Source organism: Gallinula chloropus (genome assembly GCF_964237585.1).
Source record: "Gallinula chloropus genome assembly, chromosome: 4".
In the NCBI taxonomy this organism is placed as follows: domain Eukaryota; kingdom Metazoa; phylum Chordata; class Aves; order Gruiformes; family Rallidae; genus Gallinula; species Gallinula chloropus.
The window spans coordinates 12,812,152-12,829,821 of NC_140088.1; the positions used below are offsets into that span (position 1 = coordinate 12,812,152).

General features: G+C 36.6%; 1 protein-coding gene across 3 annotated transcripts in view; it reads left to right on the forward strand.

Moving 5' to 3' along the window:
- CDIN1 (CDAN1 interacting nuclease 1) overlaps positions 1-17,670 on the forward strand; it is a gene marked incomplete at its 5' end in the record, with an annotated part of 122,748 nt that overhangs the window by 50,298 nt on the left and 54,780 nt on the right. For 2 of the 3 annotated variants that reach the window (XM_084262687.1, XM_084262688.1), the window contains 5 exons: positions 284-363; positions 721-770; positions 5,026-5,093; positions 9,279-9,344; positions 12,961-13,066. In XM_084262687.1, the coding sequence (XP_084118813.1) occupies positions 284-363; positions 721-770; positions 5,026-5,093; positions 9,279-9,344; positions 12,961-13,066 (370 nt within the window). Of the gene's footprint in view, positions 1-283; positions 364-720; positions 771-5,025; positions 5,094-9,278; positions 9,345-12,932; positions 13,067-17,670 lie in introns of all 3 variants that reach the window. The other variant, XM_084262686.1, reaches the window with a different exon arrangement.

Here is a 17,670-nt window from a genome sequence, read left to right on the forward strand (position 1 = left end):
TGCTTCTGAAGCACAGAGTGTCCAGTGAAACTGAGCAAATAAACAAAGGCTTGCGTTCACCCTGTGCTGATATAATAAAACGCTTTGGTGTTTCAAGAGTATTATAATTAATTGTATCAGAATGAGTAAGTAGCTACAAGTTTACAGGTTTGGAGTTGCTGGTTGGATAATTTCCAAGATTATCAACGTCATCTATGTTTTCCTTATAAAAGTGTGTCTCCCTGCCAAGTGGATAATTGAGCTAACAAGTTTTTTTCTATGTTTTTATTCTTTATTTCTTTAGCCTCCAAAACTCTTATAAATAGTATGCTACGGGACCCTTCTCAGATTCCAGATGGAGTTTTAGCAAATCAAGTCTATCAGGTATTAATCAGAGTTGTCATCTTTTTCTTTTTTTCTTTTTTTTCCTATGGCAATGCTGTTATCTGCCTAGCAGAGTAAAAGATTTTAAACCTCATTTAATTACTGTCATCGTAAACTATCAGTGAGGTCAGGGTGCACCATAAATGGCAATGCAATATTTGTGAGGGGAGCATTTCACTTTTTAATAGCTTGCTTTTATAGTGAATAAAAGCAGGCAGTTTTTGTTTTCTGTGATTAAATCTGAACAGCATCTGATAGCCTTTTTGAAGAAAAGTAATTACTGTTTTTAAGATACTGTTTAACTATAATGGTTTTGTAGTTGCCCATCACTATACTACTTCTCTTATTTGTCTGCAGTGTACTGTGAATGACTGTTGTTATGGACCACTGGTGGACTGCATCAAACAGTATCCTTTCCCATAAAATTTTAGGTGCACAATTGACGAGCTTAGACTGTGTGGAAGAGATGTGTCTAGCTTTAACCTGACATAAAGTTCTGCTTCACAAAACACGTTTCATACTCCTCTGTTTTACATTCAATCAGCTTGAGGGTCACAGCAGACCTCTTTCTTACACTGTTTAACAAAAATCAGCTGGATCACAAGAAGTTGTCAGTTTGGTGGCTACATGTTCATACGCCTGATTGAACCTCTTTGGTTTTGATTAGTTGAAACTCAGCTCTGATTTTCTGTAAAGTCTAGTTGGCCATGCTTTGAGTGGTGGAGTTGAACTAGATGATCTCTGGAAATACCTTCCAATCTCAACTATTTTGTGATTAAATTAATAAGTCGCGTAGATAGCGATCAACATTATGGCATCACTTTGTTATATGACTTTTAATTGAAATGTTTTCAAATGCAATTCAGGTCTGATTGATCAATTAATATTTTTAAACCATATCTGACATTTCATTGCCGTTCTTTTACTTTCTCCTCTTAAAGGAAATGAGGCTAGTTGTAGAAACAAGCCTATGCAGCTTGAATTCAAAGGGAATTTATTTTTTTGTGATGTTCAAACTACAGATCCTCAGTATCCAGCGAGAATACTGGGGCAACTCCACACAGTACTCAATATTCCAGACTGTCAGGAGGGGTCCCTGGGGACTGGAAAAAAGGTCATGTCACTCCCATTTATAAAAAAGGGAGCAAGGAAGACCCAGGGAATTACAGGCCGGTGAGCCTCACCTCTGTGCCTGGGAAGATCATGGAACAGATTCAACTGGACAACATGTTGGAGCACATGAGGGAAGAGCATGTGATCCGGGACAGCCAGCACGGCTTCACCAAGGGAAGGTCGTGCCTTACCAATCTGGTGACCTTCTATGATGGAGTGACAGCATCGGTAGATAAAGGGAAGGCGACCGATGTCATCTACCTGGACTTGTGCAAGGCCTTTGACACAGTCCCCCACCACATCCTTATCTCTAAAGTGGAGAGAAGTGGATTTGATGGGTGGACCATCCAGTGGATAAGAAACTGGTTAACAGACCATAGCCAAAGGGTGGTGGTCAATGGGTCTATGTCCAGGTGGAGGCCGGTGACAAGCGGTGTCCCCCAAGGGTCTGTTTTGGGACCGGTGCTCGTTAACATCTTTATCAATGACATCGATGATGGAATTGAGTGCACCCTCAGCAAGTTTGCGGATGACACCAAGCTGAGTGGTGTAGTTGACACAATAGAAGGAAAGGAAGCCATCCAGAGGGATCTTGACAGGCTGGAAAGATGGGCCCAGGGGAACCTAATGAGGTTCAACACTGCCAAGTGTAAGGTGTTGCAGTTGGGCCCGAAGAATCCCAGAAACAGATACAGACTGGGAGAAGAGCTCCTGGAGAGCAGCCCTGCTGAGAAGGACTTGGGGATTGTGGTGGATGAGAAACTTAACATGAGCCAGCAGTGGGCTCTTGCAGCTCGCAAGGCCAATGGTATCCTGGGCTCCATCAGAAGAGGGGTGGCCAGCAGGGACAGGGAGTTGACTGTCCCTCTCTACTCTGCCCTCGTGAGGTCCCATCTGCAGTACTGTGTCCAGATCTGAGGCCCCCAATACAAGAAGGATGTGGAACTGTTGGAGAGGGTTCAGAGGAGGGCCACAAGGATGATTAGTGGGCTGAAGCACCTGTCCTACAAAGAGAGGCTGAGGGAGCTGGGCTTGTTCAGCCTGGAGAAGAGAAGGCTGCAGGGGGACCTCATTGCAGCCTTCCAGTACCTGAAGGGAGCTTATAAGCAGGAGGGGATTCAACTTTTTAAAAGAGCAGATAATGGCAGGACAAGTGGGAATGGACTAAAGCTAAAGGAGGGAAGGTTTAGATTAGATATTAGGGGGAAGTTTTTTACAGAAAGAGTGGTGAGGTGCTGGAACAGGCTGCCCAGAGAAGTAGTGGATGCCCCATCCCTGGAGGTGTTCAAGGCCAGGTTGGGTGGGGCCCTGGGCAGCCTTGTGTAGATCCAGGCCTGGAGGTTGGTGGCCCTGCCTGTGGCAGAGGGATTGGAGCTCTATGATCTTTAGGGTCCCTTCCAACCCAGACCATTCTATGATTCTATGAAGATTATAATTTAATAGGAATGATCGCTGCAACCGCAAATCTCTTTTAGTAAAGTCTTCTGTTTCTGTCTGCTATCAAAAGACCAATTTCAAAGTCATAGCCTGCTGTGACTGAGCAGTTTAGCAAGGCAGTTCCCTCCCAAGCCCTAGAGAATTTTTGCATAAATTTCTGCATGCAGTTTGGGGGATCTTGACCTCACTGTACAGTTGCAGAATAAAAAAGCTACAGTAATGTTTTGTTATGCCTGAAAAGCAGCACCATGTAGTTGTGATACATGTGGTGGTCATCCCTTAAAAGTATTTTCTGTCCACTAGAAATGCTTGCCTGGTGTCTACTACAGACTCAGCCCTGCTCCCATTAACTTTAATAGCAGCAGGATAGAGTTCTAATTGTATTTTTTCATAATTTTAAGTATTTATTGAGGCTATCTTCAATATTAAACACACCTCTAAGTGGATTAATCTAATAAGTTACAATTTTAAAAAGGTTGTTGATCACTGATTTTCATATCCAGAATTTTAAGAGGAATATTTTGTTGATGAAGAGTCTGGCTATAGTCTTTTGAAAGTGTCTTATCTAAAAGTAATAATAACACATATTTAGAGTTATGAAGAGTTTTAAGAATAGCTTTCCTACAGTCTGAAAAGGTCTTTTCTATCCTCTTAAGATTCTGGTTCGAGTGAAGTTATTCAATACTCCGTGACACCAATGAGAATAATGAGGAGTTTTTCAATTCCATTTTGGTACAGAAAAGTTTAATACTGGGCTGTGTCGGTGCATTATCTGCAAGTATGTTGCTGAATTAGATGTTAATTTTGAGGTGCATAAAATAGTTAAAAATCAATTTAAAGTTAAGGTTTTAAAAGCATAATGTCTTCTGAAGGATTGCATATTGATTTTAAATATAACTATCTAATTGTATATGCATGGACTAGAGTATGAAGTCAACCTCTTTGTAAATGCCAAGAGGCTATTTTTCAGTAATAGTTCAGATGCTTACGGGAAACTAGGCTGCTAGATTGCATGAGTAGAAAATGGCTTGTGAGGTTATTTACAAGTTTTGCCCCATGGTCATTGCCATACATCAATAACAGGTATTATTATAGACTAGGTCTAAGTGTTTCTGCTTATGGTGCATTATAAATTCTGTTTGCAGTATTTTTTTCTTACATTTTTGCTGTTCTTCATTTGCCCCTTTTATTCTGTAACTGCTGGTGGAGTTTTACATAATATATAGCTTAAACTGGTTTAAAAATGTATATGAAATTTTCCATATAATTATGTTTTTTGCTGTTCAGCATGAAGTGTTGATATAGATTAAGTAATTAACTATAATGATAAGGTTATCTGTAGTTTTCAGAAGTTATTCTAAACAGAATTAGGAACGTAACTGTATTTAGTGTAAGATACTTGGTCTTGATATTCCATAAGATTATTTTTAGAACTTTGACCTCCAGGAGGATATGTTACAAATATTTGATGTGATTACTTTTTTTACATATTGCTAGAATAACACATTGAATCAGCTGGCCATTAGTGAAATGAAAAGGAATTCACTATAAAATACTGTTTTATCTATCCTTGACATTAGTTCATGCTTCTGAAAAATCATTTTAAAAGATGTTTTGTTACAGTGAGATTTTGCAGGTGGATATAATGCCTATCAATCTTAGAAAATAAAGGAAAATAATTTATTTAATTCTTTTCTGAATTAGAGATACATTTTTTGCTGAATTTGTTCTTTACTAATCAGTGAAGAAAAACTTCAAAGCTATTTAATGACATGTTTTAAACTCAGACTTTCTTTTAAATTTGGGGGGACAGGTATGAATAAAGCAAAAATGGAAATGTTAACATTATTTACACTGAATAATTGCCATCTAATGGGTCTTAACTTTGTAAAATGTATGCTGATGATACAATAGTGTGCTTTTCACAAAGTGCTAAATGCCTCTGAAAATCCCTGTAAGGAATTCCAAAACTTAAAGTTGAAATCACTGATTACTTCTGTAATGCAGATGAAGGTCAATACATTTTTATCATTAATTACTCTACCTATGGTGTTTTTCTGAAGTTGGTTCCTTTCTAAAGTAATCTTCAGTTTCTTAACCTAAAGCTATCAGCGCTATTGGACATGAGCATGAAGTCTTGCTGCGTGAAATGCTTTTGGAAAAAAATCTGTCTTTCATAGGTAAGCATCTGTAGTAGAAGCTAGCCAGTGAATCCTTAACTTCAAAGATTTCAGTGACTGTTTACTTAAGAAAAAAATAAGCTTCAACACCCTTTGTATTAGGTAGTAAAGGAAGAGTAAAAAGTGATTGATGCTATACATGTTATCTTTTATTGATTTAGAACTGAGCAGGAACTCAGTTACCTAATACCCTATATATACAGCACATGCACAGGCTTGCAATTAATATTTTATAGAATAAGTAGCTGAAAAAAGTGCTTTAATATCTGCTGCAGTATTACTTTTGGTGTCATGAGATATTAGCCATAATCTAGGCCTTATGAGACTTAGGAGGAAGCATAAGAAATATTAGCTTCAAAATGCTTTATGTATTAAAGAACTGCTAGAGGATTCACTCATTTAGCTTTCTATGCAGTTTCTGCTGAATTTTTGCCTCCTGCCTCCCAACCAAAGCAAGCACTCTTTTCACAATCCCTATATTTAAAGTTATTTTAAGGATTAATTAGTTAGGAAGTCACTTCCTTTTCTTTTTTTTTTTTTTTAGCCTGCACTGTGTTTCTTGTATATGAGTGCCATTAAAACAATGATTAGTGTTTAAAGCATCATTTCTCTTATTGCGATAATAAGCTTAACAATTAGTTCTTAAATCTTAGATTCCTTATGTGATGAGACAATAACAAAGTTAAATGCTGTCTTTTGTTAATGGTTGAGTGTTGTACTCGGTTTCTGTGATCAGAGAATGTTGCTGGTTTTACCAGAAACACTGATCTCTCCTAAAGCTAGATTCGGGTTATGGTTTTGGAGACCTTATATAAATTTTAAAACTTGCAAATGATACTATGAAAATCTGAGGATGTAGTTTTTCCTACTTGTTATAAGAGCAGAGGTACAGGTAATAGGCTTCAGCTGTGATTGCAGACATGATGTTGAGTTAAAATACTAAACAGTTCTAGGAACACTAAGTATAAAACAAGCTGCCAGAGAAGGTTATAGAATCACCTTCAATGAAAAATTCAAGGCTAGGCTTGACACTCATCCATCAAAGCTGGTAATGAAATCAATCCTGTCACGATACAAGGGAATGGACTAGATGACTCACTAATGGATCCTCAACCCAACGATCATCATTTTGTTTGGCTTGTGCAGGCCTGTATAGTACACTAATCAGATTTAAATTTTAATGTTTCATGACCTTGGATGAGCATCGGTTTTGTCATTAGAAATAAGTGCTAAGAAATTTATGCTGTAAAATTAAAACACCCAAAATGGGTTAACTCATTAGAATATAAAGATATGAATGAAAGAACTTAATTTATTGTTCACATTTTATGTATTCTGAAGTATTGTGTAGTCATGATTTAAGATACGGTAAGTTGTTGAGTCATTGTTTCTGCATATTGCATGTGTCTCTAAGGTTCTAGGTGTAATTTTTATTTTTTTTAAAAAAGATGAACCTCACTGACCCCTTCACAATAAAATCTTTCCTTTCTGAAAAATTGGTTCCAAAACTACTTGAAGAAAACCTTAGTGAAACAAAAGAGATGATAGTTTTACCTTTAAGTCAACAAATTCAGGCTTTGTAAGGCTACAAGTCTGTGTTCTAGTGTTGAAGATGACTTATGACTTAGATTGCTGTACTCACAATTCCATTACTTTTTAACACATTAAAGAAACAGAATTCTTGCAGTTTCCATGGTTATGAATAAGTGTGAAGTTACAGTAAAGATGAAGCTCCAGTTTTGTTGAAAACCTGAATTAATGTGGAACCTGTAAAATAACTACTTATTAGAGTTGTTTCAATGTAATTTCAAATCTGAAGATGCATAAATGTAGCTGTCAAAGCTGCTGTGGGCTGGCTTTCAAGCAGCTGTTATTCTTCTCATTCATGCAGGAGCTAAAAGATCTTTTAAGGTGCAGAATACTACCTCTTTACCTTCTGGAGCAATGTGAAACTTACCTGGGCTGAAAAACCTTAACTTCTTTTGCTGGGGTTTTCATTTAAAAAAAAAAAAAGGATTGTGGGAAGTACCTGTAAATTATTTTTTTTCCAAAGTTGTAAAGCTTCAATATACCTGAAGAAAGAATAGTATATAATTATGCTCCTGCACATGATAGACAACTCACATCAATAATAAACATATTTTTAACATATCTTCCAATGTTTATCATAATACAGAATGCTAGGAGAAACAAGTAAAAACTTTCAGAAACAGATGTGAAACAAAAAGTGTTGTTTTTCAAGCCATGCATTATTGTCAAATGGTATTAAAAGTAATCAGGCATCCTTGAAAAAAAAAAAGCCTGCTGGAGATTATTAAAAGTAATGCTGATGCAAACTCCAGTGCAGAAACCTGCCGAGTTGACTCATCAAGAAATGTTTTTGCATCTGTTCTGATTTTCATTGAGGGTTTTTAGGAACATTTCCCTGAATTTGTGATGCTATCATTTGTCAGATATAATGGAAAAGACTGAACTTTCTGTCACCTTGTGTTGTTAAATAATGAAAATTTCAGCTGGGTTATCCTGTTGCCTTTTCTATACTGATTTAAACAATTGAGAGCAGGTTGTGGCTAAATAGAGTTGGATAAAACTGGATTATTCTTTATTTTTATTAAGATTAAAAGGTTATTTAGAGCATCAGTTCACTTTTATGCTGTGGCACAGAACTCTGTATTTATAGGTTCTGTTTAATTTGAACCTTCTTAATCTGAACGTTTTTTATCCCTATACCTGACAATCTTTGAAAAAATAACTAACAACCAAGTCTGTCTCCAAATCGCACAAAAGTTTAACATCTGATACGATGATATGCTGGATTGCAAAGAGTTATATTTACAATCTAGTGTTCTTACAGTGAAAAACTACTCTCAAATTTATAAAGAATTCCTATAGCTATCAAAAAGAATAAACAGCTATTGCAGTTCTCACACAAGTGAATATGCAAGTTTCCAAAATTACTTCTGTCCCACTTTCCGTATTAGTTCATTATATTAAAAAAATGCTTCAGAGTTATATTCTTCAGTGAGATAGAGGAGGAGAGTTTAAAAATATTTTAAAATATTTTTTATTTCTATGGGTGCGTTTCTTGTCTTTAAAACGTTACTTGGACTCAAACTGCTGACCTTTCACAATAAGCACAAAGTATTCTAAAACTGAGTTCTGAACATTGGCCATGAAACTACTGTCCTAACCTGATAAATGGATTGGAAATAAGCTACCCAACAGTGAGAATGGACCATTAATTTTAATCAAAGGTGATGTAGAAAGGCGAATGGGATGCATGACAATGTCAACAGCCCAGTAGGTGTTAAGGGGCTACTCAGCCTTACTTGTTACTGGGTAGTGCCATTAGTTGAGCTTGGGTGAAGACAGAGAGCCATGTCTGGAATTGAATGACCAGGTCACTCCAAATTCTAATGGAGAAATGGTATTTCAGAAATACCCATGTAATGGTATCAGAAATCAAGGACAATAGTTTAGGAAATATTAAGGCCTTGCTTTGTCTTTTTTTTTTAAAGGAAGCATCTTTTGTCTTTTGTTGGTTTATCTTGTTCACTCATTACTGTTTCTTGAAATAGTGCTCCCATTTGTAATCAGTAGAGCTGTATAGTTAATGTTAACAGAAATTCTGTTAATATTATGTTTTGTGTTCTGAAATTGGATATATTCTGTAGAATGTAGAGTGAAAGATAAAATAAAATTGTGGCTTCTCTCCTTTAATAAATTTATGGAAGTGAAGAATTTTCTCTTTCCTTTTTCAACAACTTCATTCTAACATTAAAATAAAAACTAAGGCGGCAGCTACAGTATATCATACCTACATTTGTGGTGTTGGTAGGATTAATCTTAACAGCTTCCTAATGTGGGGAGACTCTTCTTTCAATCAGTGAATATACTTCTTTATTTTGAATATTTGAGGGTTATAAAATACTGTATGACAGCTTGAATTAATGATGTTTATAATGAAGACATAAAAATGCAGGGATGACAAAGAAGCATTTTTATATCCATGCTTCAGGTTTTCTACGAAGGTTCATTTAATCTGACATAGCATTGCATGCATAAGAAAGATATGTATGACTGCATTAGTAATTCTTGCACTCTTATTTAAAATAAAATTAATTATACTGCTGTCTGCTTAATAGAATAGTTTTATAAACAATAGTTCTTATTCTCTGTGTATAGCTGAAGATCAGCTTCGTGCAAAGGGTTATGACAAAACACCAGACTTTATCTTAGAAGTGCCAGTAGGTAAGTCTTTGAAAAGATATTTTATTATTTTGCTTCATGTAGAAGTGTTTGTGCGAACATATTCTGGCTACTTAAGTGAAGTACATTATGGGCTACTACAAATCAGTCTCTTTTCTTCAGTAGATACCAAATAATTTTAAAGAACTTCCAATTTGGGACAGAGAGGTTTAATCATAAGTAGTATTACCCAATGTTTACTCTTTGGCTTCTGTGTATTTTTGTCTCATTATCACAAAAAGAAAAAAAAAGCAAGCAGCAGTAAGAACCCTCAATTCCCTATTTCCTCTAACCACTCTTTGTGAACTGAACTCTGAAATTGTCTTAAACTTCTAGCCCAAATCAGTTGGAAACAATCTTACAAGTGTTACCATTACACCAATAGATCATTGTACAGATATTCTTTTACTACCACTTTACATCTCAATACATTAACTATGCAGTTCCCTATAGTTTCTTAAAAGCCAGCGTAGCAGAAAGCAATGAGGAATAAAAGTTAGGTATAAAAGTCATATCAAAGTTTATCTACATTTTCTGATCATGAGGGCATGTAAGAAAACAGTCAGGTGGCCTAATGTCTGGACTATGGAAGAAAAACCATACATGTTGTCTGACTGTAAAGAATTACTAATCACCTTTTATGACTTTGATGCTAAAAGACTTCTGCATGGCCTTCATAGAATGCACCTGTCTTGTGCAGATGCATACTGTTGTGTTTGTTGTAGAAAAATAGAAAGGCTGAAAGCACTGTGTGAAAGTCATAGACATGACTAGTTTTTTGTTCCTCCTATAGACAACAGTTCATATCCGTACTGACATAACTGATTTGTACACTGCTATAAGGAGTGAAGTGTGTACTATAAAATGTCTTACTACTCAGAAGTGTCTGAGATGCCATCTTTCAGCACAGTAATCTGTTATCCAGCAGGTAAACAACTATGTATATGAGGGTATTATAAAAAATGGTTAGACTTTCTGTAGCTCAAAGAAGTTTGTATTCCTAGTCACGTTTCAAAAAAAGAAAAATGGTATTGATGTTACTAAGATACTCTGTATACAAAATAGAGAATGCCTTTGTAACTGAGCCACTCCACATTTGAAACAGTAAGACCTGACATCCTAATGATCTGCAGTTCACTCTTGTTAAGCCACTCTTTTCATTAGTTTCTACTTCACTTCCATACGTCTTATTTGTGGAGAGATTTGGAAAGCTACCAAGGACTTGAAGGGGTGAAGGAATAGTTATTTTTTATCACGTCTAAAGTTAGCGGGGAAGATTCCAGAATCACACAATAGCTGATGCTGGAAGGGACCTCTGATGGTCATCTTCTCAGGCAGGATAACCTGGAGCTAGCTAGCCAGGACTAAGTCCAGGTAGCTTCTGCTTATCTCCAAGGATGGAGTTTCCATAGTTTCCCTGGGAATCCTGTGTCAGTGCTCAGGCACCCTCACAATAAAGAAGAGTTTCCTGATGTTCAGATGGATCCTCCTGTGTTTCAGCTTGTGGCCGTTGCCTCTGGTCCTGTCACTGTGCACTACTGAAGAGAGCCCAGCTCCCTCTTCTTAACATCTTCCCTTCTGTGGTTATTCAGCCCCAAACAGAGGCTGAGTACCACAAGCTGCTTGGTCACTCCCAGACAGAGCCTCCATGAGCTGGGATAAGGACAGTTTACTGACCAAATCTCTGTGAAAGGGGAATAATAACAGCCCGTAGCAAATTGTGTGATAACACAGAGTACAGCACAACATGAGGACTCACCCAGTGCCCTGGCCACACTCAAACTGCCCTAGAAGAACCTGGAAGCCCCCCTCCCTGACCATCCCCTTTTGTGGGGGAGTAATGTCAGGTAGTGTGGGAAAAAGCCCAGGCTAACTCAGCTCACCTGGGCTGGCTGTTTGGGGATGTTGTCTCTGGCCTGGTCAGAACCAGGACACCTTCAGGTAGTCGTGTACTTGTAGAAGATTCCCCAACAGTGTGGAGTACGACCTACAGAATATATGATTGGTCTTAGGATACTCACATTAGTAACAGATAACATTACATCAAAGGTATTCAGGAGCTTGATTAAACGGAAACTAGGAAAACAACTAGATAGACCTAATTTTTTATAATGCTTGAGAAAAAACTGGGAAACACCCAAAAGAATTCTTGGGTTTGTAATATTAACATATTAAAAGAAGATTAAAGATAGCCATTCATTTCTTTGTATGGATTTGTCTCTCAAAATCTGAAAAGCAATGGTACATTACTTTCTTCAGATTATTTTAGTCACTTGAGATTGGCAGAAAATAATTTTATACCTGTTGCCTGATCTTAAGTAATGATGGCAGCCCTTGCATTCTCTTCTTCATGACTTCGTGACAATACATTGATAGGCAAACATGAATTACAAATTGTTTCTCAACTGACTATGCAGTTTATACCTCAGCTGTTATACCTCCTGGGGTCGAAAGAGTCTGGGAGTGGGGGACTATGTAGTTGTATGGGCCTACTCAAGTTAACTTGATTACTGACAGCAGGCATGGTGACTTCATAGAAACATAGAATGGTTTGGGTTGGCAGGGTCTTTAAAGATCATTCTGTTCAGTCCCCCTGCCATGGGCAGAGACACCCTCCACTGGCCACGGTTGCCCAAAGCCCCATCTAGCCTGGCCTTGAACACTGCCAGGGAGGAGATGACCACAACTTCTCTAGGCAACCTGTTCCATTGCCTCACCACATTGAGTTATGCAGATTTTACAGTCTGTGGTCAGTCATGTGCTGCTATAGCCTCTTCTAATCTTTATGTATTGTGCTTCTGGATCTGCATGCCCACTGAGTACCGCATCCCAGGTCAACCTTAGGCTAAGGCATCGTGGCTGTGAATATCATGGGGAACACAAAAGGAAATGGTTTTAAAGACCTCAATAGCAATATCCCGATGCTACTTTTTAGAGAAAGAATGCTCTTTTAGACTGATTCTCATGATTTCTCATGCAAAATTAGGTTGTGAAGTTCAGAAAGGACTACCCTTTTACTAAAAAAAAGATGATTTGACTAATATTAGTAATTTACTCCTGCAAGAAATTAAGACAGAGATGAATCAAGCAAATCCCACAGCAACAAATTCAAAAGCATATTTTTCCAAGCCTTCTTGTTCCTAATTTCTTTCCAGTGAAGCATTATTGATTTTGCAAAAGTGAGGAAGCAGATAGATCTATGATAAACTTTCTTGCCATTTTCACACCTTCCGCTCTGTAGTGATGAGATGTTTCTGTCTTTAGTAGCTTATCTAAGTCTTGTTATTCACCAAAAGTTTTCAATTCCTCACCTGATGCCTCTGTTCCAGCAAAGTAAGATGTGATTGCACATTAGTCTAGTCATTTTTTCTTTACATTACGTTTGTGTTGGAATAAGTGCAAATATCTAGAATTGATATAATTAACCATTAAAATATTTTCTGGTACTTTTCTGAAAAGATCATATGTCTATATTTGAAATATATGTTTGCAAATATGTAACCCTGTTGCAAGCATGAATTATATGGTAGATTGGGGGTAAATAGGATATTCACAAACAAATTGTCATGCTATTGAGTTTGATTTTCGGAGTTAATTTTATTTTATGCTGTCACCCTAGCTGTTGAAGGACACATAATTCACTGGATAGAAAGCAAAGCCTCATTCGGGGATGAAAGTAGTCACCAAGCCTACTTGCAGGACCAGTTTTGGAGCTACTGGAACAGGTACATTTCTGTTATTTTTTCTTATAGGTAAATAGGACTGTTTTTAAAAGAAATTACTAGGAAAAATACTAGTGACTTTTGTATTAAGCCATGTAAACAAAACTCATATTGCTAATCTGGTATTTTGAATGTCATTAATTAGTATGTCAGATAGGAATGATGAAATATTTGTGAAAAATTCACACCATAATTGTTATGGTGCAGCTGAACAATTGACTATCCATGTTTTGGTTTGAACTATAAAGTATGTAAAACATTTGAGAATAGCATGTACCTTTTTCCAGAAGAAATTTCTCTTGTGCTTTTATCAGGAAATGAAGACATAGATAACTTCATTTTAATTTTATCATGTACTAATTAATATTGCAATTTCAAGAATGGAATAACATCTCTCATTGAGCTGTTAGTCAGATACCTTTAATGTTACACAAACTAGACTGAATCGACACGTGGGTCAAGACAACATTTTTTGGAAGTACTTTTGAGATTTTGCCAAATCATCTGTAACAGCTGTTCCCATTGAAAACAGCTACAGGAATCGTTGATTCTTAAATATAATGACTTCATGTTCATATAAAGGAAACTGCAAAACTAGATATGTTACTCCTAAATCCAGAATTTGGTGATAGGTTAACTGTGGAAATCAGTGGTAGTATAAAGAGCAAATCTCATTAGTTATAATTTTGGTACTGCTTAGCCAAACCAACAGTATCACAGAATCTTCTGAGATTAGTTCAGAGTTACTGCAGCTTTTTCTAATATTATGGCAGTTGTGTTAATGAACACTTGTTGACAGATCAGGTTGCATGTAGGCTAGGCAGTTAATTTTCATTGCTTTCTGAAACTATTGATACAGAAAGACACAGGTGTAGCTGCACAAGCAGTGAATCAATTTTGTATGATTTAGTCAGCCTGTGGGAGGACCTGTGAAGTGAGGACCAACTTCCTAGTCAATTCATGGCACCTTTGTGTCTCCTTTCATCTTGAAGGAGGAGTCTTTTGGGAAGAAGCATCAGTTCACAACAGTTGTCATGGCACTCAGCTGATAGTTTAGGGTTTTGTTAACCTGATCTGTTGGTCAAACTTAAAGTTGACTTGAAAATGGAGAGAAAACCTGTAACATTACCTGTTAGATGTGGATAGAAATACATGTCTAGGGACTTCGGAAGGAATGAAGATGAGAAGCTTTAAACCTTTTCCATTCAGCTTTTATTTGTTTCTCTGAAAAGTAGGAGTGAGACTGAAAAGTTTCTAGGTTTTTTCCCACATCTCTCACAGTTGTATGTTTAATTCTGTACACAAACTGACTCAAAGCTTTGAACATAGCTGTGGCTTGTTTGCTGGTATGTGTGTATTTCATTAAACCCGGTACTCTGTGCTAACTAAATCTGTGAGTGTCTTAAATTGGTCTGCACTGACAGGAAAGAAATGGCACTTTCTCATTTAACAGAACAGCTCCCTAGATGCAGTCAACCATGTCTGTTCACCTCAGTGCAAAAGAACACCTTTTTATTACTCAGAGTTCTGCAGGGACAGCTTAGCAAGGTTTTTTATGGCTCATACATCAATGGTATTGTTAAGCAATTTTCAGTTGCAGGGCTGCAGTGCAACCTCATCTTCAAATTAAGCTTCACATTAAAAATGTACAAAGTGTACCTTGTCAGTGGGTTTGCACAGTTGTAATTTAAGATGCTGTTTAGATATTGAGAATTTTCAATAATAAAGAAACAGGAAAAGGCAGGTTTGGTCTTGCATATTCCAAGACTGATTTTGCAGAATGATGCTTTAGGAAAAAAACTACTTTATATACTGAGCAAACTTAGTATGAAATGATTCATGTACTTATGGAATCCCTTCTCTCAATATGCTTGTTTCTCCAAAGTGGTGGCATCCACTGAGCAGGCTACAGCTTTCGCTGCCACTGGGTAAACAAGACAATTGTGTGCAGAAAAATGGAAAGGTGCCCGTGCAGTAGATACCCCACTTTTCATTGTTCAGTGGCCTACATTGGTGTTTTTCTTGTAACAGTGAGGGTGAAAACTGGTGAGTAGTCTGTGTGACCAAAACTAATTTAGAGAACATGAAGAGGAAGTCACACAGATTGTGATTTAAAACAGGGTCTGGGAAAAATGCTGTAAATTATTTCAGGGTTTAAATGAAAGCTGCCATTTTGGGTTTTTTTTCATAGTGACTATTTTAATAACTTTTTCTAACTTAAGTAAAAAGATTAGATTTCTGCCTGTAAAAGTCTGTTTGTCAGAACTGATAGGTGTGACTGCTGTTTTCTGAGAGGTGTATAGAGATCCACCCCATACGGTTCAAGTAGTAATTAGTGGGCACGCTGTCAGTGGTTTGCTGTAAGAAGATGCAAACTCAAATACAGCAATTTACATTTTCTGTCTTCTGCAAGTCTTGCTAAGGCATATGTATATTCTGGAATGTAATTTCTAGGGAGTCCCAGGAGAAAGCTTGGCGCTGTTATTAGCTAAAGAAACTTTACTGTATGTGAGGAATATCGTAGGAAAATGTCATATTTGACACTGATATTAAACTAAAAGTAATTTCACATAGTGAAAGAGAAGCATTTCATCCTTTCTTTGAATAAGAATGGTAAGTCATCCCTGTACTGAATTCTTTCCCCCATTTGCTTGTATTCTAAATGCTCTTTGAAAAGAATAAATAAAAGCAAATTTATTGTTTCTTAAAACAGTAACCACACTTTTTGGAAGTCTAGGTTCATGATTAAATGTGTTGTTAATTAATATTTTGTGCTTGCTCTTGAGACTTATAACAAACAGTCATAGTAGAATTATCATAGAGTCCTGTAGATTAAAAAAAGATGTTTCAGATGAATGCAAACAGAAAAAATGTGAAGGACTGTATTTCAGTCACAGACACAGCAAGTGTGTTCTTAGGGTTTTTTGAGAAGGGTGTTCTGTTCAAATTCATTTGTCGTTGACTATAAGGATGAATCATAGGTGAGCAGAGACTGAATCAGAACGACACACTTTTTTTTCTGTTCAGCTGTTTAAAATGGTTTGACGTGTTACTGTGAAGACTGCTTAAGTAATAATTGTTGTCTGATTGTAGGTGGTAGGGGAAGAGGGACTTAGGCTGCAGGTTTATGGATGTCTGTTCTGTAACAAGATCAATATTCTCCAATTGCAAATGGTTTAAAAAGTTGTACTGGTGAATTGAAAGCCAGTGGTATAACAGCTTGACTTGGAGGAAACCTTGGGAGTTGCATTTGTCAAGTGGCTAGGAAAACTGTTCATGCATACCCAGTATCCAAAGCTTCATTGGCAGCCCAAACATAGAGAACTGAAAGGTCATTCTTCTTCTTGCAGTATGATGGTTTGTTGACATATTTTGACACACTGGTACAATGCTGAAAGGTTTTGACCTTACTGCAACACTAAGGGACTTTAGGGTTTGTTTAGCTATCTAATGCTTGTAAATTTTCACACATGCTGGGTTTTGCTCTGCTCCCTTTTCTCTCCCTCCTGGTTCCACTTGAAATAGTAAATTAATCTTAAACAAAAATGGATCTAGATAGAAGAGTTTGTGATTATTTTTGCATCTCAACACTATATATAGTAAGTTTTTTCAAAAATAATTCACTTTTTAAAAATTTGCTAACTTGCTAACCTTGGTTAGCACCGAGTAAGAATATATTTTTTGATTCTCTTCTTGTTTATAAACAGCAGTGGAGTGACATTTTCTACTAGTGTACTGATTCAACAGTTTATTTTGTCAAGATGATAAAATTCTGCTTGCCTGCAAGATAACCAGAGATAGATATATATAAATACCCACACACATTCACATGCATACCCCTGCCCTTCACAAATGTTCTAGATATGTTTATTTCCAACAACATTTAACATGAATTATTGTTATCTTTATTTAATGACACAAGAACAGTGTAAAATCAACATGTACTTTATGATTTTTTTTTTTACTTTAGCTCAAAAGTAACGGTTTTAGATATTACCAGTCATCCCCTCTTCAACAACATGATTGAATAACAGAGCATGAAGACATTTTACATTGAGATCAGGGCCCGTGCCCAGCATTGCTATAATGCTAATTGTTTGGCTGAGCATTGTAGATTGTTTTATTTTGTATGAAAACTAATTTTTGTCAAAGCAAAGAAAGAACAGACCGTACCATACCATATTTATATCAGCATTTACATTTGAATGATTGATATTAATTAAGTATATATTTTCATGCCTTGTTCTCATTAGATACTGTATTTTATATGGACATGAAATTGGGGGTTTCATTATCATTAAATTCTGTTGCTTAATCCTCTTTTACTGCTAGATTATTACATTCTCATCTTAAAAATAGTTAAATTAAGCACTACATAGCTTTGTTTAAATTATTTTTCCCTTCTATTTTTCTGTGCTGTCTTAAATATTATCATGTCACAGGAGACTCATGTAGTGCAGATAGAGCGTTTTCAGCTTCCATCCACATTACTGCAAGGCTTCAGCTCCAATTTTCCTGGTATTTCTCATTCAGATTAGACAAGCATCTAAGTTTATGTACGATAAGAGCTGACAGCATAGATCCTGCTATGCTTGCCAAAGGCCTGG